Source organism: Patiria miniata, unplaced genomic scaffold (genome assembly GCF_015706575.1).
Source record: "Patiria miniata isolate m_02_andy unplaced genomic scaffold, ASM1570657v1 HiC_scaffold_3, whole genome shotgun sequence".
Classification (NCBI taxonomy): domain Eukaryota; kingdom Metazoa; phylum Echinodermata; class Asteroidea; order Valvatida; family Asterinidae; genus Patiria; species Patiria miniata.
The window spans coordinates 45,581,839-45,608,782 of NW_024037069.1; the positions used below are offsets into that span (position 1 = coordinate 45,581,839).

The 26,944-nt window shown below is 39.0% G+C and overlaps 1 protein-coding gene across 3 annotated transcripts in view; it reads left to right on the top strand.

Annotated features, from left to right (window-relative positions):
* The window catches only part of LOC119737070 (ankyrin repeat and fibronectin type-III domain-containing protein 1-like), a 57,054-nt gene that overhangs the window by 3,258 nt on the left and 26,852 nt on the right, over positions 1–26,944 (top strand). For 2 of the 3 annotated variants that reach the window (XM_038211143.1, XM_038211145.1), the window contains exons 1-2: positions 19,005–19,137; positions 25,254–25,375. In XM_038211143.1, coding sequence (XP_038067071.1) covers positions 19,020–19,137; positions 25,254–25,375 — 240 coding nt within the window. In that variant the 5' untranslated portion in view covers positions 19,005–19,019. Of the gene's footprint in view, positions 1–5,732; positions 5,896–19,004; positions 19,138–25,253; positions 25,376–26,944 lie in introns of those variants that run through there. The other variant, XM_038211144.1, reaches the window with a different exon arrangement.

The following is a 26,944-nucleotide window of genomic DNA, read 5'->3' on the forward strand; positions in this document are numbered from 1 at the left end:
CATGACAAATCAACTCTTGACAACCATCTTGAGAGTTTCATATGGTAATCCCTATTTGTTGTCACAGAAGATAGAATGTTCATCAAGGAAATCAAGTGATGTTGTTGTAGTCCATTGGCACCGTCCATTCCTTGTCTTTTTTTTTCTTTCTCTTTTTTTTTCTCATTATCTTTTCTCATTTCCCTTTAGCCCACACATCCTGTTTTTTGACAACGGAAGATTGACTCACCTTAATCATGGGATAGGGAGCCTACCGGTACCTTTCTATATATATCTATCTATATATATATATATATCTATCTATATATATATCTATCTATCTATCTATATATATATATATATATATATATATATATATATATATATATATATATATATATATATATATATATATATATATATATATATATATATATATATATATATATATATATATATATATATATATATATATATATATATATATATATATATATATATATATATATATATATATATATATATATATATATATATATATATATATATATATATATATATATATAAATCCTTTTGAACCCAGTAGGAATTCAGGATGTGCTGGGTTTTGTTTTAGAATTGTTTTGTATATGGACTTGTTTCTGAATATAAACATTTGCTCTTTTTGAAGAAAAAAATAAGTATGGAATACGGTAGGCCTATGAGGATAGAATATAAATATTTAAAATGGAAATTTGATGTTTTAAATATCTGAAAATTATAAAGATGAAACATAAATATAAGAAATTAAAAGTAAGTAAAGCACCTTCGTCGCATGAAAGAATTTTGTTTGTCACAATTTGGAATGAACTTAGGGAGGTTACATTAGGAACATTATTTTTGTAAAGAACAAGATAATTTCATTATTGTATTGAGTATACAGATGCATCATTTATGCACTGGAAGCAGGATCAAAGAAATAAAAAACCTCCGATCTTGTCCTTGAAATGATAAAGATTTCATTTTGATTCAATTTTAGTTTGTTTACGTCAATGGCAGGTGAATGCTGTTTACGTGTATTTGAAAGGGTGTGACGTCAGTTGGTGGCGAGGGGGGGGGGGGGTGGTAACAGCTAGTGGCTTGAACTGCCATATAAAATGCATCAAGCATTGCATAAAATATGATGTTTGTTTATTTTGCAGTAAATGCTCTCTGTTTTGACAAATTTGGGGTAAGCATATGGCATGTTGTTTACACAATATGGTTTATGTTATAGACATTGGAAAAGAGCCTGGCAGTTTCTTTGTAGACAATTGAATTTCGTTTTAAATACATTGTATTTTCAACTCATTAGCACTTTTATTACACTGCATTAGACTGTATTTTCTCCTTATTTTAGTATGAAATAGGGCATTAAAGAAGTAACATAGGAGTAATAAATATGGCCTTTTGGGTGGTACAGGAACTAATCTGCTAAGGCATATGAAAGTCAAGTTGTGTATGGTACAACGTGATAATTTGAATTATATCTGTAATCCATTAAAATGTGTGCTAAGTGCAGTCCTTAATGCAAAATTCCTTAGTCTTACCAAAGGAAAAAATACTGAAGGAAAAAGTGAACTTTTGTAACATAAATGCACATTGTAAAAGGTAAATGAGACAGAGTGACCTTGTACAATGTAAAATGTATAAAATAAGGGAGGTGGTGTGTAAAGTACAAAAGAATACGTTTGGCGAGTAGAGGACTAACATTTGGAAACACTGTTCATTAGGTAAAATCTAAGCTAATGATATCTTGAAATTATTTTGTACTGGAATCAAATGTCTTTAGTAAAATTCAATTCAATTCAAAGACATTTATTTCCATTTCACAACAAGCAGAATATACAAAATATTAAAACATTAATAACAGAATAATAACGGTGAAAATGGAGGCAGGCCCCGGTAAGCATGTGCTTGTGTTGGGGATGCCTTAGGACAAAGATTGGACAAAACAGTCAGACAGGACAAAGGAACAAAAATAAACACACAAACAAACAGATAATTACATGGTAACGATGTAAAAACAGTAAAGTAATAATGAAGTGTACGTAATAACAGCAATTATATATAAGAACACCGATAGGAGATAGAGGTAGCTGTGGATTATTTGGAGGCAGTTACACATGTAATTGGTGAGACTTGGTTATTCCCCTTTTAATTCTTTCCCTTTCATTGTCACAAGAGGGCTCCCTTCACTAAGACTGCTAAATCTTGTGCAAAGGTTGTCAAGTGAGGGAGTCCTATAGCAGCTCCAATGGTTTCATGACCAGGACTGATCAACTCAAAGACTTGCAATAATGAACTTTTATTTTGTTTAATCAGAACAATTTTCCATCGTTTTCTTCATTTTAAGTCCCTTCTTGGTGGAATTTGCTAGTATGAGCTCATTTAATATTAGTTAAAATATATTATTCAGAAAAATATATAAACAAACTCATAAAGCTATGTAAAAGTCTTTGGGCCAACGTATCACACAGTCTTTCCTGAGCTGATGTGTCAAGTCATCATTACATACCGTAAAATCAAACAGCGAATTAGTTTTAAAATTTGTGTTGCTGTGAAGTTATAAAAGTTATGTTGATGAAGGGCAGACGTAGAAGGCAAAACCTTATTAATAATTACCTCTCCCTGATGTGAAATTCCATCCTAACTCAGTAAATTTTTCTCTTTTGTTGAAAGGGCAAAAACCTGAAAATAGTGAAAATATGCAGAGCCACCATACACAAACATGCAAACTAAGGTTTGTGAAGAAAAATCTGTATCATTAACTTTTGATGTGCGTATATGACCTTTAAAAGTATCAATGAAGTCTTGAAGATAGAAAGATGAATAGGTCCAAAAACTTCATAATCATGATGATTCATAGTTTCATTGTTAAGTTCTGCCTAAGATACTGGAAGGATTCAAGTCAGATTAGTTCCTGTAAAGCCTCCAATTCACTGTTACTTCCTGCACTGTCCCAAATAATCCCAGCACTGTACGGTTTGGAGGATTCATCGCGAATAAAATAAATACAAAATTGTTAATGGATTAAACTGTTCTAAAGGTTAAACACTTAAACAGCATACATGTATGTTGAGAAATAACACCAAAGTCTAGCAGTTACAAATTGTAATATTTTAGCAAACCAGCATCAATTTTTATGACAACAATTCCATGATGCTTTTTGCTATTTAAGATATAAGCATGTGCTCAAAAAATATTTTTCTATTTCTAACAATTCTAACTTTTCTTTTAAATTGAACAAACTGCATTAAAGGCCAACACTGTTCATTTAATTTAATATTCCTTGAAAGTTAAAAAATAAATTAGAAATGTTCTCATTCAACAAGAAAATAAATTGCAATAACATTTTGTCTGGTTGGATCAGCCATGCACAAACCAATATAACAACTGGTAATTTGGCATGTTTCGTTTCCCACATTCTTAATGATTTCCATCATCATCTCAACGTCTGCAAGACGCCGTCCTGACATCGCGCCCATGACTTTGCCCTGATCCACACACAAGATCTCAACATTTCTTTGTGCCGCCTGAACGCCTTACAGGTTATAATTGGTGACATTAAACAACTCCATGGTGTTACCAGTCTCATTTCCGCCGCAGCGGCACAAATCAGCAACATGATGGAGCCCCAAAGATTTCGCCTCTTCCTTCTGTCATCACGGCAAAGCGACAAGTGCAAACACACATCATAAGCACGTTAGCTGTTAGGCCATACACGAAAAATATACAGTTTATCTTTGGGTGCCTGAGCTGCCATCTTAAAATGCAAGATGTGCATATAAATGCAGTGGCAGTGTAACGTTTCTGGCATTGGAGGAGAATCAGTTCATATGTTCTGTAGCGGGAAATGCAGTAGTGGGATGATAATGGAGAAGGGGGGGGGGGAGAGGGGAGGAGTAAATGCCACCTTTGCCTGCCCCCCCCCTTCCACTGCCTTTGTCTTCATGTGCATGTCCTTTTGAAATTCATTTCATGAGTTTCAAGTTAGGCCACCAGAAGCTGACATGCAAAACTGAGTCCGCCATTTAAACACAACACATTGCTTGTGACTCCAATGTTTATAAACCGCATAAATCTTAGTCAATTCAGTTGAAACCAGTGGAAGCTGGAAAAGTTCACGCAAAAAATCTGAAAAAAATCTACAAGAATTCTTACCAGTCTAAAAATTGGTCAATTTCACAAGTTCCTAAATAAGTTGCAGAACAAGTAACAGCAAATACAAATAAACCGGTGTTTACAATTGTGATAGCTTTCAAAATTCCAGCATTTATTACAAATATATAAATTACATCAAACAAACACAGAGAGAAGTGCAAAGTCATCAAGACATGTGCTTAATCTCATGATTGACTAAGGTACAAATCAACACGACAAATTGTTTAGCGCTCTGCAAGAACACACACACACACACACACACACATCTTAAGAAGCAAAGGCAAAGCCTGGTGTAGTCTTTCACTGCATCTACCTAAGATGCCAAACTTGACATTTTTACTTGTTGGCCTTACAGCGCGCCCAGGGGAAGACTAATAACTTAATGACGGGCCAGGTGCCAGGCCTCAAGATATGTAAGATATTAAGCTTTCAACCAGACAGAGAAGCTCCAAATACATTAGTGAAGAGAGCCACAAGCTTAAATTTATAAGAACGTTTTAACATTTAACTGAAACGCTGCAAATTTCACGCAATATTTGCTGTAATTTGTCCTTTTGTATTTTCCTCGTGCATACGGTCTATAAATCATGTTATAATTTTGTGATTTTGACCGAATATATTTTAATGGTTTGATTTTCTCTTTATTTCTAAATCAGTGCAAAGAAAGATGCAAACATGGTATTGATTCATCTCTTTTTTTTGTAACACAAACAAAGGAATAGCGTTGTTTGGGACAAACTCAAGTCACAAAGGAGAGGAGGCAAATAACTACGAGTCCTCAGGGAACAAGAGTTAATTACACATAAATTACCAAAAAACACCTACAAATTACATAATCCAGGGTGAAAGAAAAACGTTTTTCCCCGAGATATTATAAAAACAAATGAAAAAATAGTATCACTTATTTTTCTGTAAGAAAATTCTCAGTGACAACTGCATGTAATCTGGTTATTCGCATGCAGAGACATTTTTTGGAAGAAAACCCAACCTGTTTTGACCACAGTTGTGTTTTTTTTTCAAATGAAAAAAAAATAATAGAGGGTCACCTTTTAAACAGGATGGTGTTACAGAATACTGTGAAACAACGTGATAAAAACAATGAAATTATTGATGAACATTTTTGTAATTCTGAACAACAGACAGTACTCTTTCAAAAGCATTGGCAAATCAGGGGCGGATCCAGGAATTTTAGAAAGGGGTGGGGTGGTCCAATTTGTTTTTTGGAGGGGGGGGGGCAGAAGTTCAGTGCTTCTTTCACTAAAGAATAAGATAGCTTTTAGGATGCTCAAAAGCACCTATTTTTCCATTGGAGAAGGATCTGTATATCACGTGTATGCAGAATGCTTCCATTATTTACCGGTCTGTTGTAAACAGAAAGGGAGGATGGGGGGGGGGGGGTGTTCAGGACCTCTGGCTCCCTTTGGATCCACCTCTACAAACAATGATATTTTAGGGGAATGATTTAAAATCTGCACATAGTTTTCAGAGTGACGACTATGTCATTAATTACCTCTGATTGGTGTAATTAATTGCCTTTGATTGTCACAGCCTATAACAAATCTTATCATCAGAACATTGCTGATAGTCGCTGGTTTCCCCTCCAATAAGAACCCCCATACATGCACTCCCTCAGAGCAGCCGACATGATGAAGACACCTGCACACAAAAACTGGCTGACCGCTTTTGAGAAAATCTTGAGGAGAAATGCCAAGTTCCTCCGAGAAATCTCCAAAGGTAAGGTATATGTTAAGTCGTGTGCGTGGTATACATACGCCTGTAGCTGTTGCTATTTCTGTATGAACGAACGTCAGAAACGGACATGAGCTTTCAATGCTATACAATGTAGGTACTTGTGGTGTTGTTTCAAGTGATTTTGCTTTGGGGTAGAAACGATATACCGTTCAATAAAATGCCGATTGCAGAAAATGCTTCATACTGCCGAAATAATGGTACCTCAAAATACAAAACAAAACAAAACATGTGCCCTTACTTTTTCAAATGCTGAAATAGCATGCTTTTCAGCAATTAACCTATCACGGTAGAATCACGTCAACACAGCGTGCGAACTTCTGTCGGAACACGGAACGTGCAGAATCTGAGACAAACGAAATTCCATAGGGTTGTAAAAGGGGTGGGCTAACTCGCAAATGGGATACTTGATCACAGAGCCCATAATGGAGCTACATGTATGTAATGGAGTTATAGGAATAAACGGACTTGATAAACAGAAATGTAACAAAAAGCTTTGCTATATCGTGTCTTTGATACTGTAACTGACGTTAATCTGTAAAAATAACTGCATTGTATATTACCTCTGATGTGCACGTGAAGGGCTGGCCCATATGCGCCTCACGCTAAACAATGGCAACCGCTGAGTCTCATGTCTCTTATCAAAGGTGCACTGCAGTGATTTAATTTATTACTTTCAAAGTAATCATTTATCTTTTTGGCTTGTTGGCACGATATAACAAAATTATTGTTGACTGCTGTGATTTGGAATATGGCATTTTTGGTAACATTGGTAACATTTGGTAACATTTATTTTAACCCCCTCGGGCACCCCCTGTTAGTTGGGAGGAAATTAGTCCTGCATAAAGTGCACTAGGCACACTTGACAATGCATACATTTATGTGTGTACTTTGGATGCGAAAAGTGAGAAAGATAACAGCATTTGGCATAATACGGTATATTGTAATGTGGATTTGCATAGAGAGCATTTACGTCATCAATCTACATCCATCTAGGTTGACTGTGAATAATCACTAGAGGGTGCTATTTTGCGTAATGAGCCGAGGGGGGGGGGGGGGCGCAATCGTAACCCTCTCAGAACCTTCAAAACCCACGAGGGGGTTTTGTAGGATTTGTAGGTAATGCACTAGGGGCACTACTTGTTTATTTTTATACTGCTTGTGCTATTTGCTTTTTGCAACTTGAGAAGAGGATTTGGAAGGATTCTGAAAGTTTTGCAGCAAATAGGGTAAAGCTTGATTCAGATCGTCAGATTTTATGGATTTCCCCCTGTGAAACCCTCTTTCAATTAGGTATTCTGTAATACACAAAGATTGATAGTAGAGCGGAAGATACCGGTACTAAATGCATATCCTTGATCATGCGCATACCTAGGGTTTGTTGGCGTGTTGCCAAATATACTTTTTCATCCTGTTAATTCATTTTCGCTGACCTTATTTTGCTTCTATCATCAGCCTTCCGATTTTGCTTTTAAAATCTCTAGCCTGTTGCACTCTGCCACTCTTCCAACCCCCCCCCCCCTCAACCAGGATTTGCTACTGTCCTTGATCATCAGATGTTTGTTAAATATGTGTGCCGATGCCCCATATCCTGAAATGACTCGAGGATAGAGTATGTGAGTTAGAGATTGCGGGGACTTAGACCATTGATCCATTCCAATATCAGCAAATTATTCTACAAATGAAAATGTATTCTGTACACAGCTGTGGGGAGTGTGGGGTACAGGGATAGTAAGAGGCGGCTTTAGTATGAAGAGAATGAATAAGATGATTGGACATCTCGCCTCTTCGGCTGTGCATCCTGCACAACGATGAAGATGTATCAACACAAGACCCTAGACATCAAGGAACCTCACAGATTATACAGAGAATAGTTACGTTAAATCATAATTCCCTACCTCACACTCTCATTTCTTGTGTTGTTTCTGAGTGGGCGAGGCTGTGACAGGTGCCCTTTTCATCTTGCTAATACTCTAGATAAATTGATGCGTGTAGAAGGGGTTTTCCTGGATGAGGATACTGCGCTAATTGAAATGTGATCATTTGAGCTCAGCTTGTGCTGAGTGGTTGTACATGAATGAAATGGATTTGGCTTTGAAAACGGTATGTATTGACCTACGCGGTGTGGCGTGAAAGGTCAAAGTCATTTTGCGTCTGTCTTTTAAAGTTGCGCATCAATTTGGGTATGTCTTTATATTTACATCCATACTCTTGTGAGCCTTGAAGTTTCAAAGACATTTTGATACTACCTCAAATTTGTGGAGGGTGTTTAATGTGTGAGTAAAGGGTGCCAGTGGTAAAATGAAAACAAAGAAAATAAATGGAAGTCCTGAAATGTGATTGACCTAATGAGAACAGACCCGTTTTATCCATTGCTTACTATCTCTAAATTTTGTTTGCAGTTTTCATCAAAAGTGAAAGGAAAAGTTGTGATGAGATGACAAGCCGTATACTTGCCAAAATTAGCCCATTTTCATCTGCAATGCAGGTCATGTCAGCTTAAGGCATCCCAGATTATCTCTCGATCATTTTTTCCCGTGCTGAAACGTGCCTGTAATACTTATGTTTGAACTTGCAGATTCAAGCATGGTTTTGATTTCAAGATGACCAGAGGAATGTGTGAATTTCTGATCTGAAGATATTAAGCATGTGGTAGCCAGATGGTAGAGTTGTAATCCAGTCAGTCACAAGTCAATCACAAGTCATCCAGTCTCAATTCAAATCACTGGTCAAATAAGCTTCATAGAGACATTCCTTTGTTTCCTTTGTCATCCTTTGTTACTTGTGACTTGACTATTGATTGACTTGCAATTTGACTTGAGATTGACTTCGATTGACTTGTGATTGACTTGCGATTGACTTGCGATTGACTTGAGATTGACTTGCGATTGACTTGTGATTGAATTGCGATTAACTTGCAATTGACTTGCAATTGACTTGCGATTGACTTGCGATTGACTTGCAATTGACTTGCGATGGGTTTGCGATTAACTTGTGATTGACTCAATTCCAACTCTGTCCGATGGTTCTATTTAGTTGGCTGGATGTACATGCAGGTTCATTTCCTGACCAGCTTGAATTCAGGATGTAAGTGTTGTTTTGGTATCGCCGCACCATCGAGCAGATGTCTGCAGGGCAGTGTTTATGCTTCTGCTGGAATGGTCAAATCACTCAAGACTCGGCAAGGAAATTAAGAGAAGAGAACATAACGTCACAGCAGAAGTACATTCCAAAAAAAAGTAAAAATAAAATGGGAATCAGATTTATGTACAGGTTTTGCCACATTCATCATGTGGGAAGTAAGTTTGGTTGTCATCCACGCAACTTTTAATCCTGTTTTCCAAATGTCATTAAGTAATGATATCTAGCTGAAGTATCAGTAAGTGTCTCTGTCACGGCCCAAATAAAATTAGCAAATAAGTCTCCCTCGATGCAAGCGCCAGCTTATCAAGATCACCATTTGTGAAAGGCTGGAACGATGAAGATAATTCCAACTGGTTTTTCAGATGTTACCGCACAGCTGATTAAAATCTCTTGAGCAGTGTTCACTGAGTGGATTACAGCCCCCCCCCCCCCCCCAAGTAACACCACCCTACCCTCAAGCCGAGCAAGAGACATGGCCCAGGTCACTTAGATTTTTATTAACTGATCATTCAGCATATGAATCAATGTAAATGGCCCACTAACCTCATCATCAACTTGCTCTTGGGAGCTTTGAAGGGGGGGGGGGGGGAGAATGGGGAGGGGAGGGGGCACAGCTGTGGTAGATGAAATGCATGCAGTAAGAGTTTGACATTTGCCATGCTGTTGTCAGTGTTGTATCTCTCAGGCTGTACGTTTTCATAGAAGACCTGCAGAGTAGAAGTCATCAGGATGGGTTATACTTTTGCTTTTTAATGGGTGCTATTAGTCTTGTGTTTTCAGTTGGCATGTGTGATTGATAAGAACGGACTCAGTCAAAGACGTAAATGGTCCCTGGCCTTTCAGTTTTACGGATGGACTGCACTGGTAAAAGAACTTGGTAAAAAAAGCAGCGTCATTTGCAAAGTTTGCAGTGTGAAGGAACAGGTTCATATACATTAAATGTCAAACAGTTGGAATGAGTCATTTGAAGTATTTGATTTAGTTTGCTCAGAATGTCAGGTATATTTTTGTATGCTGCTATTTGGGTTTTGGGGTATTGGATGAGTTTGTGCATCAGTGCAAAAGTGCGCCAATTTTTAGGGCTCCATAGAAATCACTCAAATTGTTGTCACACAGTTTTTCCTTTTTATATCACTCTTGGAAGAATAATTGGTGTTTTTTTACCCATTAAACAACTGTACTGCATTGTGTTTATTCACTCATGAATCCTTAAAACCAGTGTTTGGGTGGTTTCAGGCACTACAGGGAGTAATAGGAATGGCGGTTTGGGGTAGTATAGTGACTTACGGGTTAAAACAATTTTTCTGCTTAGTAATCGTGTGCAAAATTTTCAACCTTTACTTGTGGGTTTCCTACCATTGACCATTGCTCATCTTACATTACAAAATAATTAAATGCTAACTCGGAAGTGTTGCAGGTCCGGTCAGTTTCAAGCCACCTATCGATCATCGTGTGTACTACACAGGCTCCCTGGATTTCACCTGCCTTACCTCATAATTAATGAAAAGCACTCAAGGATCTTGTCAGAGACTGAAAAATTAACCACTTAAAGGACACAGCACTGTACACGGTGATCACGCTTGAAAGAGCACTGTTCTGGCCCAGCTTCTTGCTCATAATTGTGCATGTGTGCGTACAGTATATTCTCCAACGAGCAACTGAAAGAGAAATAAGTTGAAAGTGTGAGAGAATTTTTTGTGCAATTTCCTTTTTCTTTGGATTTGGCCCTGAAGATATGTGGCCGATACATGTACTTGCAAGGGACATTATTTTGATGTGGTTGATGACGAAAGATACCGGTACGGTGTACATTTTTTTTTCAGCATTCGGTGGTTGTTTGGGTAAAAAGTAGCATGAATTCTACACAGCCATGGGGTGACAAATGTTAATATTTGTCATGAAGTTGTCGTTGATTTATGTGTACCAAAAAGTTGTTGGAAATCTTGGAAGTCAATGGCATACCGTAGGTGTATATTGCCACAAAAAAAGTTTGCCACAAAAAAATGTCTCAGAATATTCAGAAGGGAGCAAAACAACTAACTTTATTGAAGTTTCAGCTCAATAAATATCATACAATTTGAGAAAACAGAAAATGTATGTACAAATTTTGGAGTCTCGTAACTGGATTCTGTTGCTAATGCACATGAAAATATGTGCCTGCAGGCACATTTTAATAAACAACTTCAATGATTGTTTTCTTCCAAATGATACCATTTCAAGAGGAATAATTTAACAGGGTACCGTATTTGGTACCAGTCCTATCTTCACTGTGATTGAGGATGATTTTCTCATTGATTCATTAGGTACGTTTCCGGGATACTTGCAAATGTTCCTATGTGCCTTTAAGCCAACTTTGTGTAAGCCGTAATAACCTACTAAGTTGACACCTATCAGTATGCAGTGAGTCAAGCGGCTAGGTCCCCAGTGTACAAGGAAGTCAGTATTGATTCCGTCCAACCTCCACCCGATGGACTCTCTTAAGATCCTCCAACTAGCACCTCCGCCACAGAACTACCCAATAGCTTAGCCGCCCAGGCCAGCTGACCTTTCAAGATTTCTCTCATCTTGCCTCTGCCTCCATTAGCAGACTCTCTCCTGCTTTTAAATTGAAACGGGATAAGTCTTCCACTGGAGTTGGCGGGAGTGTTCCACAAACATTCAGTGATTGCGGAAATGCCATCTGACTTCTCCGTCTCTTTCTCTCTGGTCGTTAAGACTGTTTGCTTTAGGGAGCATCATTTTCTGAACTCCTTAGCTGTATTCTGTTTGTTTTTACGCATCATTATAGTTTATAATGCCATCACCATCATGAGATCGCTTTCTTTTTTTTGTCTGCACCAATAGGTGTTTGGATGTATTAATTTAAGATTTCCAGAGGTAATATTGAAGAATGTGAGTAAAAGTAGCTGAAAAGTTTTTGATATTGTGAAGTAAACTATAACCTGTTTTATTTTTCCTTTTATTTCTATAAATGCCACCGGCATTCATTGGATGGCTGGCCTGTGAATGCATTACAAGACATGTAGAACTTATTTCTTGGAGCAGCTAGATTTTACATAAGAGTATTCCAGAAAGAGTGCAGATAAGGCTTTTAAATATTGGTGTCAGTGTGTACATGTACGTAGGTCAAAGACAGATCAAGAACATAATTTTTGGGGGGCCAAATTTTTTATTGTTCCCCGAAAAAGTGGATCCAAAAAGTTTCCGCCCCCAAATTTAATATGAAAAGCAAGGGGGGGGGTGGGGGTGCAAATGTATTGCTTGTGTTGAGTTTTGTGGGTGGTGTACATGTAGGCAGTGGCTACCTCTTTTGCAATGTCACTAAACTGGATCCGTCGTTGATGTACCGGTACACATCTAGGTTTGTCTTGTTGGTGAACACCAAGAGGACATTACATATTGCCAAGCTGCCCTCGGGGAAAATCGTAAAAAATCAACTGGTGATCTGGGACAAAACGTAAAGTCAAAAATTGAAAAAGGGACATTGCAAGAGTGATTAACCATTCACTTGTCTGACAAGAATCCATCAATGAAATCTCTAATCTATCATTCTGGGTCACTCAGTGCTGTAGGACATGTCGGGAACAAACTTTGCATGCTGTGTATTCAGTATCATTCCCTAGACAACAGATATTGAGTTACAACTGTGCGGAAAAGTCAAAAGTTGAAGGGATTAAGTTTTTGTTTAAGATGAACTGTATTGCAGACTTCCTTTAAGCAAAACAGTCGCGTTGCAGTTTTATTGCTGATGTATAAACTAAATTACATGCTAGATATTGCTTCAGTAATGCCCGAAGCATCTTGGGGTTGTGTATAAAATATGCACAAGGATGCGGTAATGTGTGACTGCATAACTGTTGACAACTACTTGACATAGCCCTCAATATTAATGATGTCGGCAGCATTCAAGACTCACTATTGATTAAAATATGCCTTCCCTAAAATGCTCTGGCCTTGAAGTGTGTATGGTTTCCCTTTAATCTGTTGTGTTCTTCTCTAAAGTGTCCCGTCTTGTCCAATATCAAGTAATTTCCCCTTCAATTTTTAATTGCACTTGTCATTGTTTATTCTGTGCCGGTATTCTGGAATGCCTGCAGCACTTCAACAGAAAGCACCCTGTGACATGTTTGACTATGAAATTAAAGGTAATCACCGGGTCATTTTTTTTTATGCAATGTAGGTCGGGTAATGGCATTAAGTTAATGCCAGGATTTGCCCAGCCACGCTTGAGAAGCAGCTTACGGAATGGATGGTGGATACGTTCAGGGCTCCATCAAAATGAGGAATTAGTTGGATATGGCAAATCAAGTTGTTACATTTCGCTAATTCGTCAATTCAAGGGTATGGTTTAATAAAACCATTATTGGTCTTATGCAGGGAACTGAGGGTGAACATTTGTTACACAGATGACTGGCAAAATACAAATCGTCATGTTTTATTAAGGACGTGAGTGAAGGGAATGACAAAAATGATTGGTAATGGCACTGCAAAATGTCAAAATGTGTTCGTTTTTCTTTTTGAATGACTTTGGATGGATCAGTGGAATTACTGCATACCGTACTTTCTGCAACCTCTGGTTTTTTTATGTTGCTGGAGTGGGCCATAAATATTGAAACTAACATTTATCCACGACCGACAGGATACAAGAGACCAACAGTTCCCGGGCTTACATTATGGTTTAGTGACTGGAACAAGTTAAGGCCATTCCCTGCAATAAACCATCTTAAGTAGTGGCTCACCAATTTAAAGTTGAAAGCTTGTCAAATGCACCAGCATTTTACCCTGTCAGTGACGTGTCAAATTGGACGCGGATGTTTCTGTGAAGCCATTAGCATTACGGTCGTTTGGAGTGTTAGTAATAGCAGGAGGATTCTGCTGGGGCAGATGAGCGATTCATAGCTGCGCATTTGATAAATTGAACCTGGCCCTGTTTGGGAAAATGTTTGAATGGAAATGTTCCAAGAAGTGGTGAACGTCAGCGATTGTACCTTTCTTCGAAATGGTTAGCTTTCTGTGATCAAGTTGAGAACAAGTTTTTCATGCCTGTACCAGTTGCCTGTAAAGGATTTTAAAAAAAATTATGAACTAAATCAAAGAGGCAAATTAATGGTGGTGTACATCATACTAGGTGGTGATCTAATTTGATAAATTCCTTGATGTCGGATGTTTAAAAAGTACCCTTCACTTTAAAACCTGTCCATAAAATGACTGCCATGCATCCATTATCTGTGTGTAATTAAACGGCCAAGCCTCCAAGTTCCACTCAGCAAAAATCCTAACAAAACAAAATGTAATCATGATGGGTCAGCGAGGTGTGGCTAATGGGTCTTAACGGCATCACAGCTGGGTTGATTGCCGGCAGTGCACTCTGTCGTTAGGTGCATCTTAAAGGCCGAAGCAACACTCCGGTATGGCTCTGTGTATGTTCTCAAAGGCTTTGGTTAGCATTGAAAAATGGTGGTTCTGAATTTGCCATGAATTAATAGGGGGCCATCGCAGTTTGCTGTAGTTTATCCTGTAGGGTAAGATGCCAAGGTAGCCCTTTGACTGAATATGTAAGGAGACCAGATTTGTGAAACACCAAATTTGTTCATTTTTTTTGTAAAAACAAAATCAGGCATGCCCTCTTTACAGTTTCCTTATCAACCTCCATGATCTACCCTCTCTGAAATGTTTGTTGCCTCTTTAACCCTTACTCTCTGAGGGTAGTTTACTGCATGTCAGTTGGTTATGCCAATGCCCTCCAGCTGCAGTTTATTGGAGGATACTTTGATGTAGCAGTGAAGGCTCCAATTGGCAGGAGTTGGAGGCCCTGGAGGGTGCCTGATACTGACCAGCTGGGGGCACTCACTTTGTTATCAGAGGACTCTCATTGTTCTCTGTGGCATGTATTGGAGTGCCTGTCCAGTTACCCTTGAAATGACATGGCAGATATTGGAGGGCCATGCAAAAAACATAGGAGATTTTCTTGAGGCACATATTGGCATGCGTTGGAGGGTCAAGTAGGGTAAGGGTTAATGAACTCATCAAATTTTAAGCAATGAAGATCATCAAGAACTCTATTATTCAGACTCTATCAAACAAGTTAACCCAGCCTTGGGTCTATAATGGAGCTGCTAGGCAAATAAATGGTCTAAGCACCAATGTTTGCTTTGCAACAAACAAAAAACCTGTTTTTAGCCAAGAATCCTGCAAGTATTTTTTATGACTTACATTGTATATGTTTGCTTGTTACATGAATTTGCTATGCTCTAATTTCTGCTCAGCAATTCCACGAAATGATGAACTTCAGCACTACGTCTTGTCTTCGGGGCTGCACCTTGGGCCTCGTTTACAGGTACATCTAGACCACTTTGGAAGTGAAGAATCTTGGATTTCTTCTTAGAAAAGTGACTGTTTGACGTCAGTGTAATGAACAGTTTAGCGTTGGGTTTCAGGCAATGTGCCGGTGCACTTTGCGTTTCCAAGGCACAAAATGGGGTCACAGTATCTTGGGTCGGAATTGAGTTTGAAGTTAGTATGCTGATTGAACTGACAACTTGATCCACAGGCTAGTATATCAACTGTGTCACACTTGTAGGACTTATCACACACTTTATACCGGCACCATCATATTAGATAGATATGATATCAAAATTGGTTCATGGCAAATTACAACCCGGGGCAAAAGCGATATTTTGTACATGATACTGGTATGTCTGTGAGCACCAATTGGCAACCTTTGCAATACTAATGACTTAATGCAGCAAATTATAGATCATTTGCATTGCTGCCATCTGTGAGATACGTAATTTTATTCCCCAGAGATATGCATGAGTAAACATCTCGTGCATTCATTGTCTCTGAATTAGAATAACAAAAACACCTCAAGGCCGGCTGCTAAATGAGCAGGGTCTATTCAGAATGTCCTTACTGGGAGTAGACAATTTGCAGCTGACACAGGTACAAATGTACCAAATATCTTGGACAATTATGCATATGGCATGATTAAAAAACAAGTAAAACTGTAATGTTTAATAATTGTTTTTGCCATTCAGTGGCTTGAATTTATGCATACCGGTAAGTTCAGCCCATAGAGTCCGACGAGTAAGAACCATTTGCAAGCACCTTTAATGCAGACCTACACGAACCGATATTTGCTTTATTTTACCGGTTTGGGTTGATTAAAAATGATAGGGGCCCATGGGAGGTAATTGAGTGTAGTCGGGGTTCATTGCCAAATCAGCAAGCCAGTCAATAAGAGATGCAGCTGTTATGAATGACTTGCATAATTGGAAAGTAGGCTTGGAAGGAATGAAGTTTGTAATAATGTGCACTTTCTGATGTATACATTGTACGTAGTGGGACTATAAATAGTTTGTAGAATATGACTTACATGTAATCACGAAGCAAAAGCATTCTTATTGCATAAACCAAATTTAAAAGAAAAAAATGCAACTTATTTAACTCGCTTTGTCCACAAGTGGTTTTGGGGATTTAGGCCTAGTTATGTTGATTACTGATGCCACGTGTGTTTTAAGGAATAATTCATATTTTTACAGTAATATCAAAGAGTTAATTGATATATGTTACTTTGCACTGGAAGTCGCACAAGACAATTGTGTTGAACTTGAGATTTCATTGCCTTTGTTGAATTTGCATAGTTATTGCCTTTTAGCATTTCCTGTTTTTCATCCCAAATAGCTGCCCCTGCGGCAGTCCAAATTGCCACATTACGGCCACTGGCCTAATATTTATCAAACACAAATGGCGGCAGGGTGAAACAACAAGTTGTCCCATGCACGCACACATCAAATCGGCCGAGCGATCGGGGCCTCGTTGGAATGTCAACGAAGTCAACAACGCGATGACGGATTGCCATAACTCATAAATATCACGGCACTTCTACCAACCCTCTTATGTACGGGACTGGAATATTGATGAATGGAAATTTCACATATCAATCTCCTTTTTTTTTCATCATTATTATCACCCCTGAGATTTGCTTATAAAAAGAGGTTAAATATCAAAAGTTCAAACTTGGCAAATGTTTGCAAGTCATGTGTGCGGAAGGTAACTGTACCGTGATGTGTGTTACGTACATGTACTTCATGCCATACAGCTTACGTACATGTAGAATCCTCCCCTCTCCTGCACCCCAGACTTTAGGGTCAGTATCACAGTGGCACCAGCGAGATGGCTCGACTACATCCATCAAATTAATTGTCTTTTGGCATTCAGCCCACTGCCTATAAGTAGGACAGGGGAACAACCCATGCAGTGATACATGTATGTGGCGTTATAAGGCAGTGATGTTCAGTGAGTTTTTTGGGATAAAACCTTACCCTCTAGGCTGTGAGAGAACACCAAGTTTTCTGATCATGCATATCCTTGAAATGCTGCCATGGGAATATCAGTTTAGAAAACCCATCCCCTCAATTTTGACGTACATGTACGCCTACACGCAGTTACAGTGTGGATGTTGCGATGGTGCAGTAGAGTGAGCACGTATGGGCAGGCAGAGACTTGAGAGAACTGTGTTTGAGCAAAGGGGTCACTTAATACCGGCGCGGCAACTGGAAGGAGCCAGGCTCGAGACCTGTGGGGGCTGCTTGGCAGGAAACCATGAATAATTCATCTTGATATTGGCTTCATCATTATTACCGCTTCCACTGAGCGACCAACTTGACTTTGGGTTTATGTCAGTGGGTTTCGGCTGATCATGTGTGTTGAGTCTAGTTGTCTTTTGTGACTGCTGTTTGCAGGATGTTGGCTGATCTTGCATTGAGCTAAACTGGTTATGTTTAGATGTGTACATTGATAGCGTGTATGCCCAGGTCAGGTGGGAGGAGTGTGGATAAGTGTAAAGAGGAGGCAGGGCATCTTAACAAGTAAGGAATGTGATGGGAGGATTATTCTCCTACCCTCTATCTCACCCCGTCACTCATCCAAGGTCTAGGACCGAGGCATCACACCTCTGCACCTGCCGATTGTTTTCATATCTCATACGAGTCTGGTGTTCAACATCGATATTGTCGTCATCTCATCACCACTGGCTCCTCGTGTATTAAGCCTGGTGCATGATTGGAGACTGGCTTAACTTGCTGCTTGGATGATGCATGTCAGTGATGAGGTTTGGTCAGGGCTTTATCCATCACCGATGCCTTGCTATTGGTTCACTCTCTCCCACTCTCTACATTTCTATACATACACACAGACATGTAGCATCGCAGCAGAGTTAATAGGTGTATTGTGTCTATGATATCATCATCCAGGGAATAGAACCTGGTGTTTAAAGCGCCTGACTAGTGCATGGATTAATTACCAGCTGTAGCTTCTATCTAGCTTGGGGCGATTTTATTCGTCGGACATCAGTGTGATCACCGCTTACAACTTCGTGGAATTGTGCGAGTGCCACTGAAGCAACAGTGCGGAAATTGTCTGGAGCAGACCCAGCGAGAATCCAACTGGTTTTGCCCTTCAAATTGTAGATATCTGGGGAACATATGGTGTTGGAATGCTAGCGACTTGTCATGCATGTATTCATGGAGCTCTAAGAGCAAAAGCTTATGTTTGAATAAATTCATCATTACGGTGACTATGAAAATGCTCATCGTGACGTGAACTGTGAGACAAACGGCCTACTTCTGTCTCACTTCTCTTCATTCACTTGCTTGTAATGGAATTGTAAAATTCCCAAATCATCATTCCTGTACATGTATTGGACTTTGCATTGGCCTGGCTTTTTTGGACGGACCAACTTGCCAAGTGGGACCTGCATGCAGCGATGCAGGAGATGCACAATCACCAATGCGCTTCTAAGTGAATTCCACTGAGTACGTGTGAATACATACGAGTGTCGGGGAATGCAGCAGACCAGCAGCAGTGAAACACAATCATGTTGGTGCAATAAATTTCAACTTGCAGTCTTGGAATCTAAGGTGATTGATGATAATAACAGTATAGCTCCAGTGCTGCATGTATAGATGCCTGACCTGTTGAGCTGTATGGGCCGGGATTCAAATGACTTCAGCGCTGGTACCCACGCCATGAGCTTCCGTAGGAAGAAAAACAAGAGACCGGTGCCACCTACTATCACAATTGGTAGGTGTGAAAATAGTATACTTATTGAGAGGGAAATTTACCAGGGATGTTTGTCATTGTCCAGCATGGTTGAAGCTTTCACACAATGGCATGTTTGTAAGATTTCTCAAGTATGAGAGTTCTCCAGCATTGCAAAGTTTTTTGTATCGTGTGAAAAGGGCTTTTTCTTCATTAAGTGTGACTGCTTCAATCCTAACTTTTTCTTAGTTTGGACCTTACTTAACCCTTCAGCCCGTACTTAACCCTTAAGCGCTTGTATTGCATTGTAGCTGTGCTTTTTGATAAATTCACATTATAGTTTGACAAGATGGTTTGGGGCAGTATAGACAGGGTGCTTTTGGACAGTGCAAGGATTAATGGGTTGATAAGGTTGTTAAGTTTTTGATAGAGTACATGTAGCTATATGCATATATAGCAAAATTTGTGAGGGCAGTATAGACAGGGTGCTTTTGGACAGTTCAAGGATTAATGGGTTGATAAGGTTGTTAAGTTTTTGATAGAGTACATGTAGCTATATGCATATATAGCAAAATTTGTGATAGGACATTAACATATCAATTGGCATCATTCACCGTGTGAGGCAAACATGTATCTGTGTCCTTTATGCACAGCTGCCATTCTCTTCTTCATTTGCAAAGTTAAACATGTATTTTTTTATGTTTTTTTTTACGGATTAACATCACAAATAAGCGATGTCCACTTCAGATGCATAGAGCCACATCTTACTCACACGAACGGGAGTAATATAAAACACGTTTCATACATTATGCATACAAGAGCATGCTTGTTGATTAGGTTGTGAACAAGGCATTAATGGAAATTAATTCATCATGCATCAGAAAGAGTAAAGAAATCATTTCTTCAAAGGTTAAATTTACCATTCAGTCCGAAAAGTTTACTCAAGTCTGTGATATTTTGAGTTTTTATGTAACAACTCTAGGACTTTTTGTCTTATAGTCTCGGTATACATTAGTACATTAGCAGAGTTGACATTTGAAACAACAATAATGCTAATTCCTTAGAGAGCTTCATGCACACGCATGTCACCATAAAGTATGGACAGAGTTCTTAGACTGATGCACCGAGTCTAAGTGAATAACTGGAGATATGGGAAATGTGCAATTATCGACGAGTGATGCGAGCCATCACCGCTGCTTTTTTTATCCCACAGGAGTGATTTTCCAATCTCTTAAAAGTAGCAACCCTACGTCAGGTTCCGCGGCCCTATCGAAAATAGAAAGACAGAATTCTGCGTAAACGAAATTGTCTACTGTTACACTGCACAGAAATAGCACTTGGCTATTAACTTGGGAAAAAAATTGAAATGTACACGCAAAGTACTTGGACCAGCACTGAGATATCATCCCCACACGTATTGCCCTTTAACCCATTCCTCTGTTTTCACATGTATTTTCCTGATTCTTGTATCGACAAGTCACAATTCACTTACACCTTTTTGAAATTTATCTTTACGAATTGAATGTCACAGCCATGTTACTATATACAGATCTTTTATTCACCCTCAACCCTCTAACTTGAAGCATCAGAGTTTCTCTGTGGAATTCCTGCATTTTAGCTGAACTTTACAGAAGCAGATATATCAGTTGGAAGTCTCTTAAATATTTATTTTTTCCTCCAGTACAATTTAAGGCAAGTTGTTTAAGAGCTTCCTAATCCGTCCTTTGGTTTGTTTACATTATCTGCAGAAGCTGTCCCAACGATTGATTTTCGTCCTGTGCAAATGCCACCACATTCCATTATTTACTGTCCTGCGGTACCAAAATGAACCGTTGTGAGTTGGCATATGATTCTCAGGCTTTTAGCTCTGACTTTTTATGATCACCAGAAACATGCTTGCCTTGTGACTTACGTCAGCACACGGTCATAGCGCACATCCACCAAGTATTCTGTACAGAAGGTTGTTCAGGCTAACATTTTTGAACGATTTTACATACAAATAAATATGGTTTATGCATCAGATAATCTACCGGTTTTATAGTTTGTGAGGTACGGAGGAATGTATTCACCAATCACACAGGAACAACGTGCATTCGCTTAATAGATGTGATGTTAAATTAAATTTAAAAATGCTTGGATTTAAATACATTATTTTTGACCCACTGTAAAGTTGTATCTGAAATTAGTGACAGTAACAAGTTGTAAAAGATTGTTTTGGAAGCAAAGCAGGCAAATTTATATTTTATGCTCCTTTCAGATATTTAAGGAGGCAAGCACCACTATCATCAGGGGGAAAACGGGGAAAAAAGAAGACCCCCCCCCCAAAAAAAAACCTCCAAAAATCAATAAAAATAAAGAACAGGTGGCAAAACTAACATTTTCGTTTTATTCTGAATCCACAAAATGTGGGAATGATTGCTGGACACGGTTATATAAATTATATTCAGATCAAATGCACCATGCGAACTTAACCCAGGTCAAGTTGTAAACATCGATTGGAATCGCTTCAACGTTGTCGCCTCTTAATTACCAGCGACGGTTGTATTACCCCCCTCCATCCATACAAGATCATTTGACTTGCATTAATGACCAAGCGGTCAGAATTTTAAAGCTCATCTTTCACAAGAAAAGGTCAAGTCAAAATATAGTCCCCTGATGTTGTTTACAGCTTGCTCGGACCGCAAAACCGCTCGGAAATGTTTGGACATTATTGGATGCTTCCATTCCAATCCCTGGCCAAACAGTCATTTGTCTGAGAGCTCTCGCCCTAAAAATAAGCACTCCTTTTTTTTTTCAATCTGCGTCCACCGTCGAGCCCTAGATTTTTAAAGTTTTCCATGAGTATGGGGTGTTTATTTTAAAATGTCAGCACTTAAAGTTGTGAAACGAGGCAGGAGAAAAGGAAATATTGCAAGGTGTGAGAAGTCACCTTTTAACTTTGGTGATCCGAATTTGATGGAGCATATAAAAAGCCATGGCACTAGGTTTATGTCTACTGAAAAAAAGTTGGTTAAAAAGCTCTGTGGGAGGGGAAATTTGAGGCCATTTCCTAATATAAAAAAAGTCTAGTAGCTTTGGTGTTCATGGATCACGCAGGCTTGGATGTTGGACAAGTGTCAAGTCATTGCCGTTTTTTTTTGGGGGGGGGGGGTGCTTGTGAATTATGAAAGTCACTGTGTCATTGAAGGTGTATTCAGGAGTGATAAATCTCTCCAGATTAGAATCGGTTCACCTTTAAACTTGACTTGTGTTTGTGGATTACTAGCTTTAGCCTACTGGCCTTCATTTGTTGGAAATGTCAATTGTGTGAATTACTCCACTGACCAAGATCTTGGACATTTTGGGGAAGCACTTCTCGCCCTGTGGATGCGCATTTAACTAGCTTAGTGGTGTCTTGATGCGAGATCATTTCTGCCCTCTCTGCCTGATGACTTTGGGCAGTCTTTATTTGAGGTCATCTACGTGATTATAATCTGCAAAAGAGTGAGTTCCACCAACTCCTCCCCCCACCCCATCTCACACACTCGCTGTATCAATTTGTCATTTGCGCATGCTCGGATGGGTTCTAGCTTTCCTGCTTCTTTCAGGCCACAGGAAAGCTGTACTCATGCATTCCATCATGGTTCTGTTTAGGAGAAGAGGATGCAGCAAGATGATGATATATTGTCTTGTGCGCTGATCCTTGTGATGTGATTATTCCACGCTGGAGTTATGTACGTCAGGCACAAAAGCCAATGAGGTGTACTTCAATAATTAAATGCACCTACATGTATTTAGGATGGGCAAGTTCACCGTTGCTTCAAAACACTGTTTAATCAAAATACTGATCATAGATTATAATGTGCTTTTCTTGTGCAACAGAAATGCTACATTTAAAACAATTTGTGATATTTCCAAAGATTTGTGGGGAGTTGTTCCAAAAATATTGTTAAAAAAGATGGCATGAGCAAAAAAACCCCAAAAACTTTAAAAGCGAATGATCAAATTTTTGCACATGTACACTGCACAGCAAGAAAATTGTGATGCTTGAAATGATTTGCTCACCTTAAATCACAACGTTATGTGCATTGGATTCTCCGCTGAACCGGTAACTGTCCTACCCTTCCCACTGATATCTGGTACATCAGATTCATTCCAGGATACCTGTTTGGTACTGTTGAATAAGCTGACGGCTCGCACTTTGATCAAAGTGCGAACCATCATGAGCACTAGCAGATTCCTGAAACACACCTGCCACCTGTCAAGTGAATGTTACACAGGAGGGAAACCATTAACAAGGCAAGCTGAACGATTCTGAGTGATCATCTCATTCAAAGCAAGAAGTAGTTGGGAGGGTCACAATCAAACGTTCAGCATCTTAGCAAGAGGACATGCTTGTGTTTTTTACTCGGAGATCTTGAGGTGTTTAAGATTGATGGTATAAATCGGAAGTTGAGTGAACGAGGGTAGGGTCAAGAAAACAGCCAGTGCAAGAGTCAAGTATGAATAAAAGTCAAGAACAGGTGATGATTGGTTTTTAGAGGTGTGAAGAGGATGAACTGCAGGGGTGAAGAGTAGGAGAGGTTTGACATTTATTGCAGCTATATCCAGGCTTGAACAAAAGTGTGGGGGCACTGGAAAAAAAAGAATGACAGAAAGATGGATGCAATGTAGTGTTTGTCGCTTGCCAAACCGAAAGATTCACCGCCATCAAAGTTGCCTAATGTGACCTATGAGGAACTATTTTGGGCCTGTTTGTTAGTTTGAGGTCTGTCATCTTTGTAATGTCATGGTTTGTTGTTTGGTGTGTACATGTAGCAGTAGTGATGGAACATAAGATGTACCGGTACATGAACTTTAACGCAAAAAGGTTGACAGAGAAGTTTTATTTGTTGCTGTGAGTTGTTTCCCGTAAACACTGAATGATTTATCAGTCTATCTGGAGTATGTGTAACTTGACTGGATAATGTACAGGATGAAACAGTCATTGTCAGTTCAGCAGTATTTTATTGAACCCATATTGTTATGTAAGTGTCTGCACATTGCCCGTAGTGTTCCAGATGAAATCACCATGCAAAACAGTGATTTAACAAGCAACTTTTTCCAAGCTGCATACGTATCCGGTACACATTCCATTTCTAATGATCTCTAGTCTGTGATACCGGTAAGTTTCCGGTTTTCTTGTATTGGAGAGACCTGAATTTGCATTGTGAATTTCAAATAATAGCACATTTGATGGATGTCTTAACATTGCAGCACTTGAGAAAAACTCCAACACGCCTTTGAGGGGATTTGACGCCGTTGACGATTGTTAATCTCTGTGTTATTGATACAAATGCATTGTTATGTATCAATTTCACTGGGAGTCTATTAACTTTGAGACAGTATGAAGACCTGGCGCAATCCTAGCCTACGGCACTGCAGGCTGTGCAAAACAAAAATGCTTTCGTGCAATTTAACGAGCCCATTAATGCGTTGTGTCATCAGTTTAAGATAATGATACTATTTGCCAAAAATGTGTTTTGTCGATTCAAGGAAAAACAATACATTTAATCTAAAGCAGGTAGATAAAAAACTAACCTGTCAAAATTTCATCTCAGTAGATATACTTTTTGAGAAAACTGTGAAAGTGCATAGATCTTCATTTTTCTTGACGCACAGCTAACCATCACGAGAAAATGATGGCAATTCCTCTGTTCTTGAAATATACAGCATACATGTACTAGATGTATTGATTTCACAGAATACATGATCATTACAATCAAGTAGGACATTTCATATTTTAACAGGTTCATTTGTGAATGTTTGTAAATGATGTTCATTACCTTTAATTTGCTGTGAGTTATAGCTACCGGTACATGTACATGATCAGAGTGATCAGAGTGAGACACTTATGTGCCAGCACTGGATCACATTGTTCAGTTTGCAAACTTCAAAGTGTGCTTTTTATGAAAAGCTACTGATAACTGAAGGACTGATAACTGTAACTTCCGGGAGCATCATCTTACATTGAAATATTTTTTTAAATTTTGCCGACGCGCATGGTTACAGCGACACGCGTGCATACCAGAAACCGGAGCCTTTTTTGGGGGGGGGGGGGCCTTAGAATATTTGCTTAAATTTGTAATCCTTTCCATTACAAATTGAACAATTCTTTGTGAATGGTTTCTTGATTGCAGGAGCAGCATGGAGATTGGAAGATGATGAAACCAGAAATCCACCGCCCTCCCCCTCCATTGAAGACACGCCCTTTGCACGTGCCACATCACAACCTTACTATGCAGTACCGCCTAAATTCAATGTAAGTAAATCTCTGTACATTGCAAACTCATCGGCACTGGAAATCTTACATTATTTAGGGGAACGGGGTGGATGGGTGGGTTGTGGTGGGGATGGTAGTGGAGAGGAGGGGGGAGGTGTGGTTATGCCCTTGATGTATGATATGCTGTTTGGTATATACATGTACGTCTTGATTACATCATCCCTCCACAAATTCAACGTAAGTGCATCTCTCTGTATGTTGCAAACGTTCTACTTAAAATCTTGCATTATTTTGCACGTGCCTTGTACAAAAGTAGTCATAAATTCAAATTTCCCACCTGTTTGCCATGTACATGTATACCTTGAGTAGACATGAATCTGTCATCCGCAGTATCCTATCCCAACCCTATAGGGCTCGTTCACTGACGGCCATCTCTGTAGGAGAACTGCAACTGTGTATTGTACACAATCAAGTACGCATTGCGTAGTGTTGAAAATGTTCCAAACATGCGCGATTGTTGCTTGAAATGTGTTCGAAATGTGACGCAGCCGATGCGCGTTATGCAAGTTGACGCTCAAAATGACGATGCGTTATGCAAGTTGACGCTCAAAATGACGATGCACGTGGATGATCTGTAGGAAATGACGTCATTTGAACGAGAGCTATAGACTGTCCAGGTATCAAAAAGAAAAAAATAATATACTAGTTGGCAGGTACAAAAAGATGAAGTGAAACTATTGAATTAAGTGTTCTTGAATGAAGTATGCCATGAACCTGGAGGCTTGCAGATGGTGCTCTTGACACTATTTATTGGATCAGGTTGACCTGGATATTCCAGGGATGGTTAGAGAGGCACGTAGGGCTGCCTGGGTACGGGTTTGTTGCTCACTGGTAGCGCAGTACGGGGTGTTACTTACGCATTGGCTCGGCTACGGAATGACACCTGCGTGAGGTTTCATATTGCATGTGATGTTCCCTTGAGGATAGGAGCATGCCTTGTTTCATGAATTTTTTAACATGGCACATATATAGCTTGGCACCTCTTGTCAATGCTTGAGGAAGTTGGCCCTTTTCCCCTTCTTTTTGGTCCACCTTTTCTTCTGCCATAATTCCTCATTTTTCGTTGCGTTCAAGCCATTGTGGTAGATCATTGTTAGAGTGTACCATTTGCCTCTCAACAATTACTACTTGCTACATTAAACAACTTGCTATATTGCATCTGAAAGGCATGTGCGAATAATAAGTACAAACTATACAAACAAGTCAAAGTAAGAAGTAACAAACATTGCCTCAGATGCAATCAAACAGATCAAAATAACCCTGTGCAGTAACTTCTGTATTGTAAAGTACAGTTTAAAAAAAATTGAAAATATTAATAAATATCATAAAGTTTTAGCATAAATGTTTATCTTAGTTTCTGGGTGGGAGTAAAGGAAGTAATTAATATTACTTCATTTACTAATATTACTCTGTTGTGTCCATACACTAAATGACATTCATTCACTTGTCCCACACTTCTGGTCAAAGATGGTAATTTTTGCCAAGTTCTTGGGAACTTTAGTATTGAGGTTTGATAAGGCCAAAAAAAAAGAAATTCGGTCTCTGGTC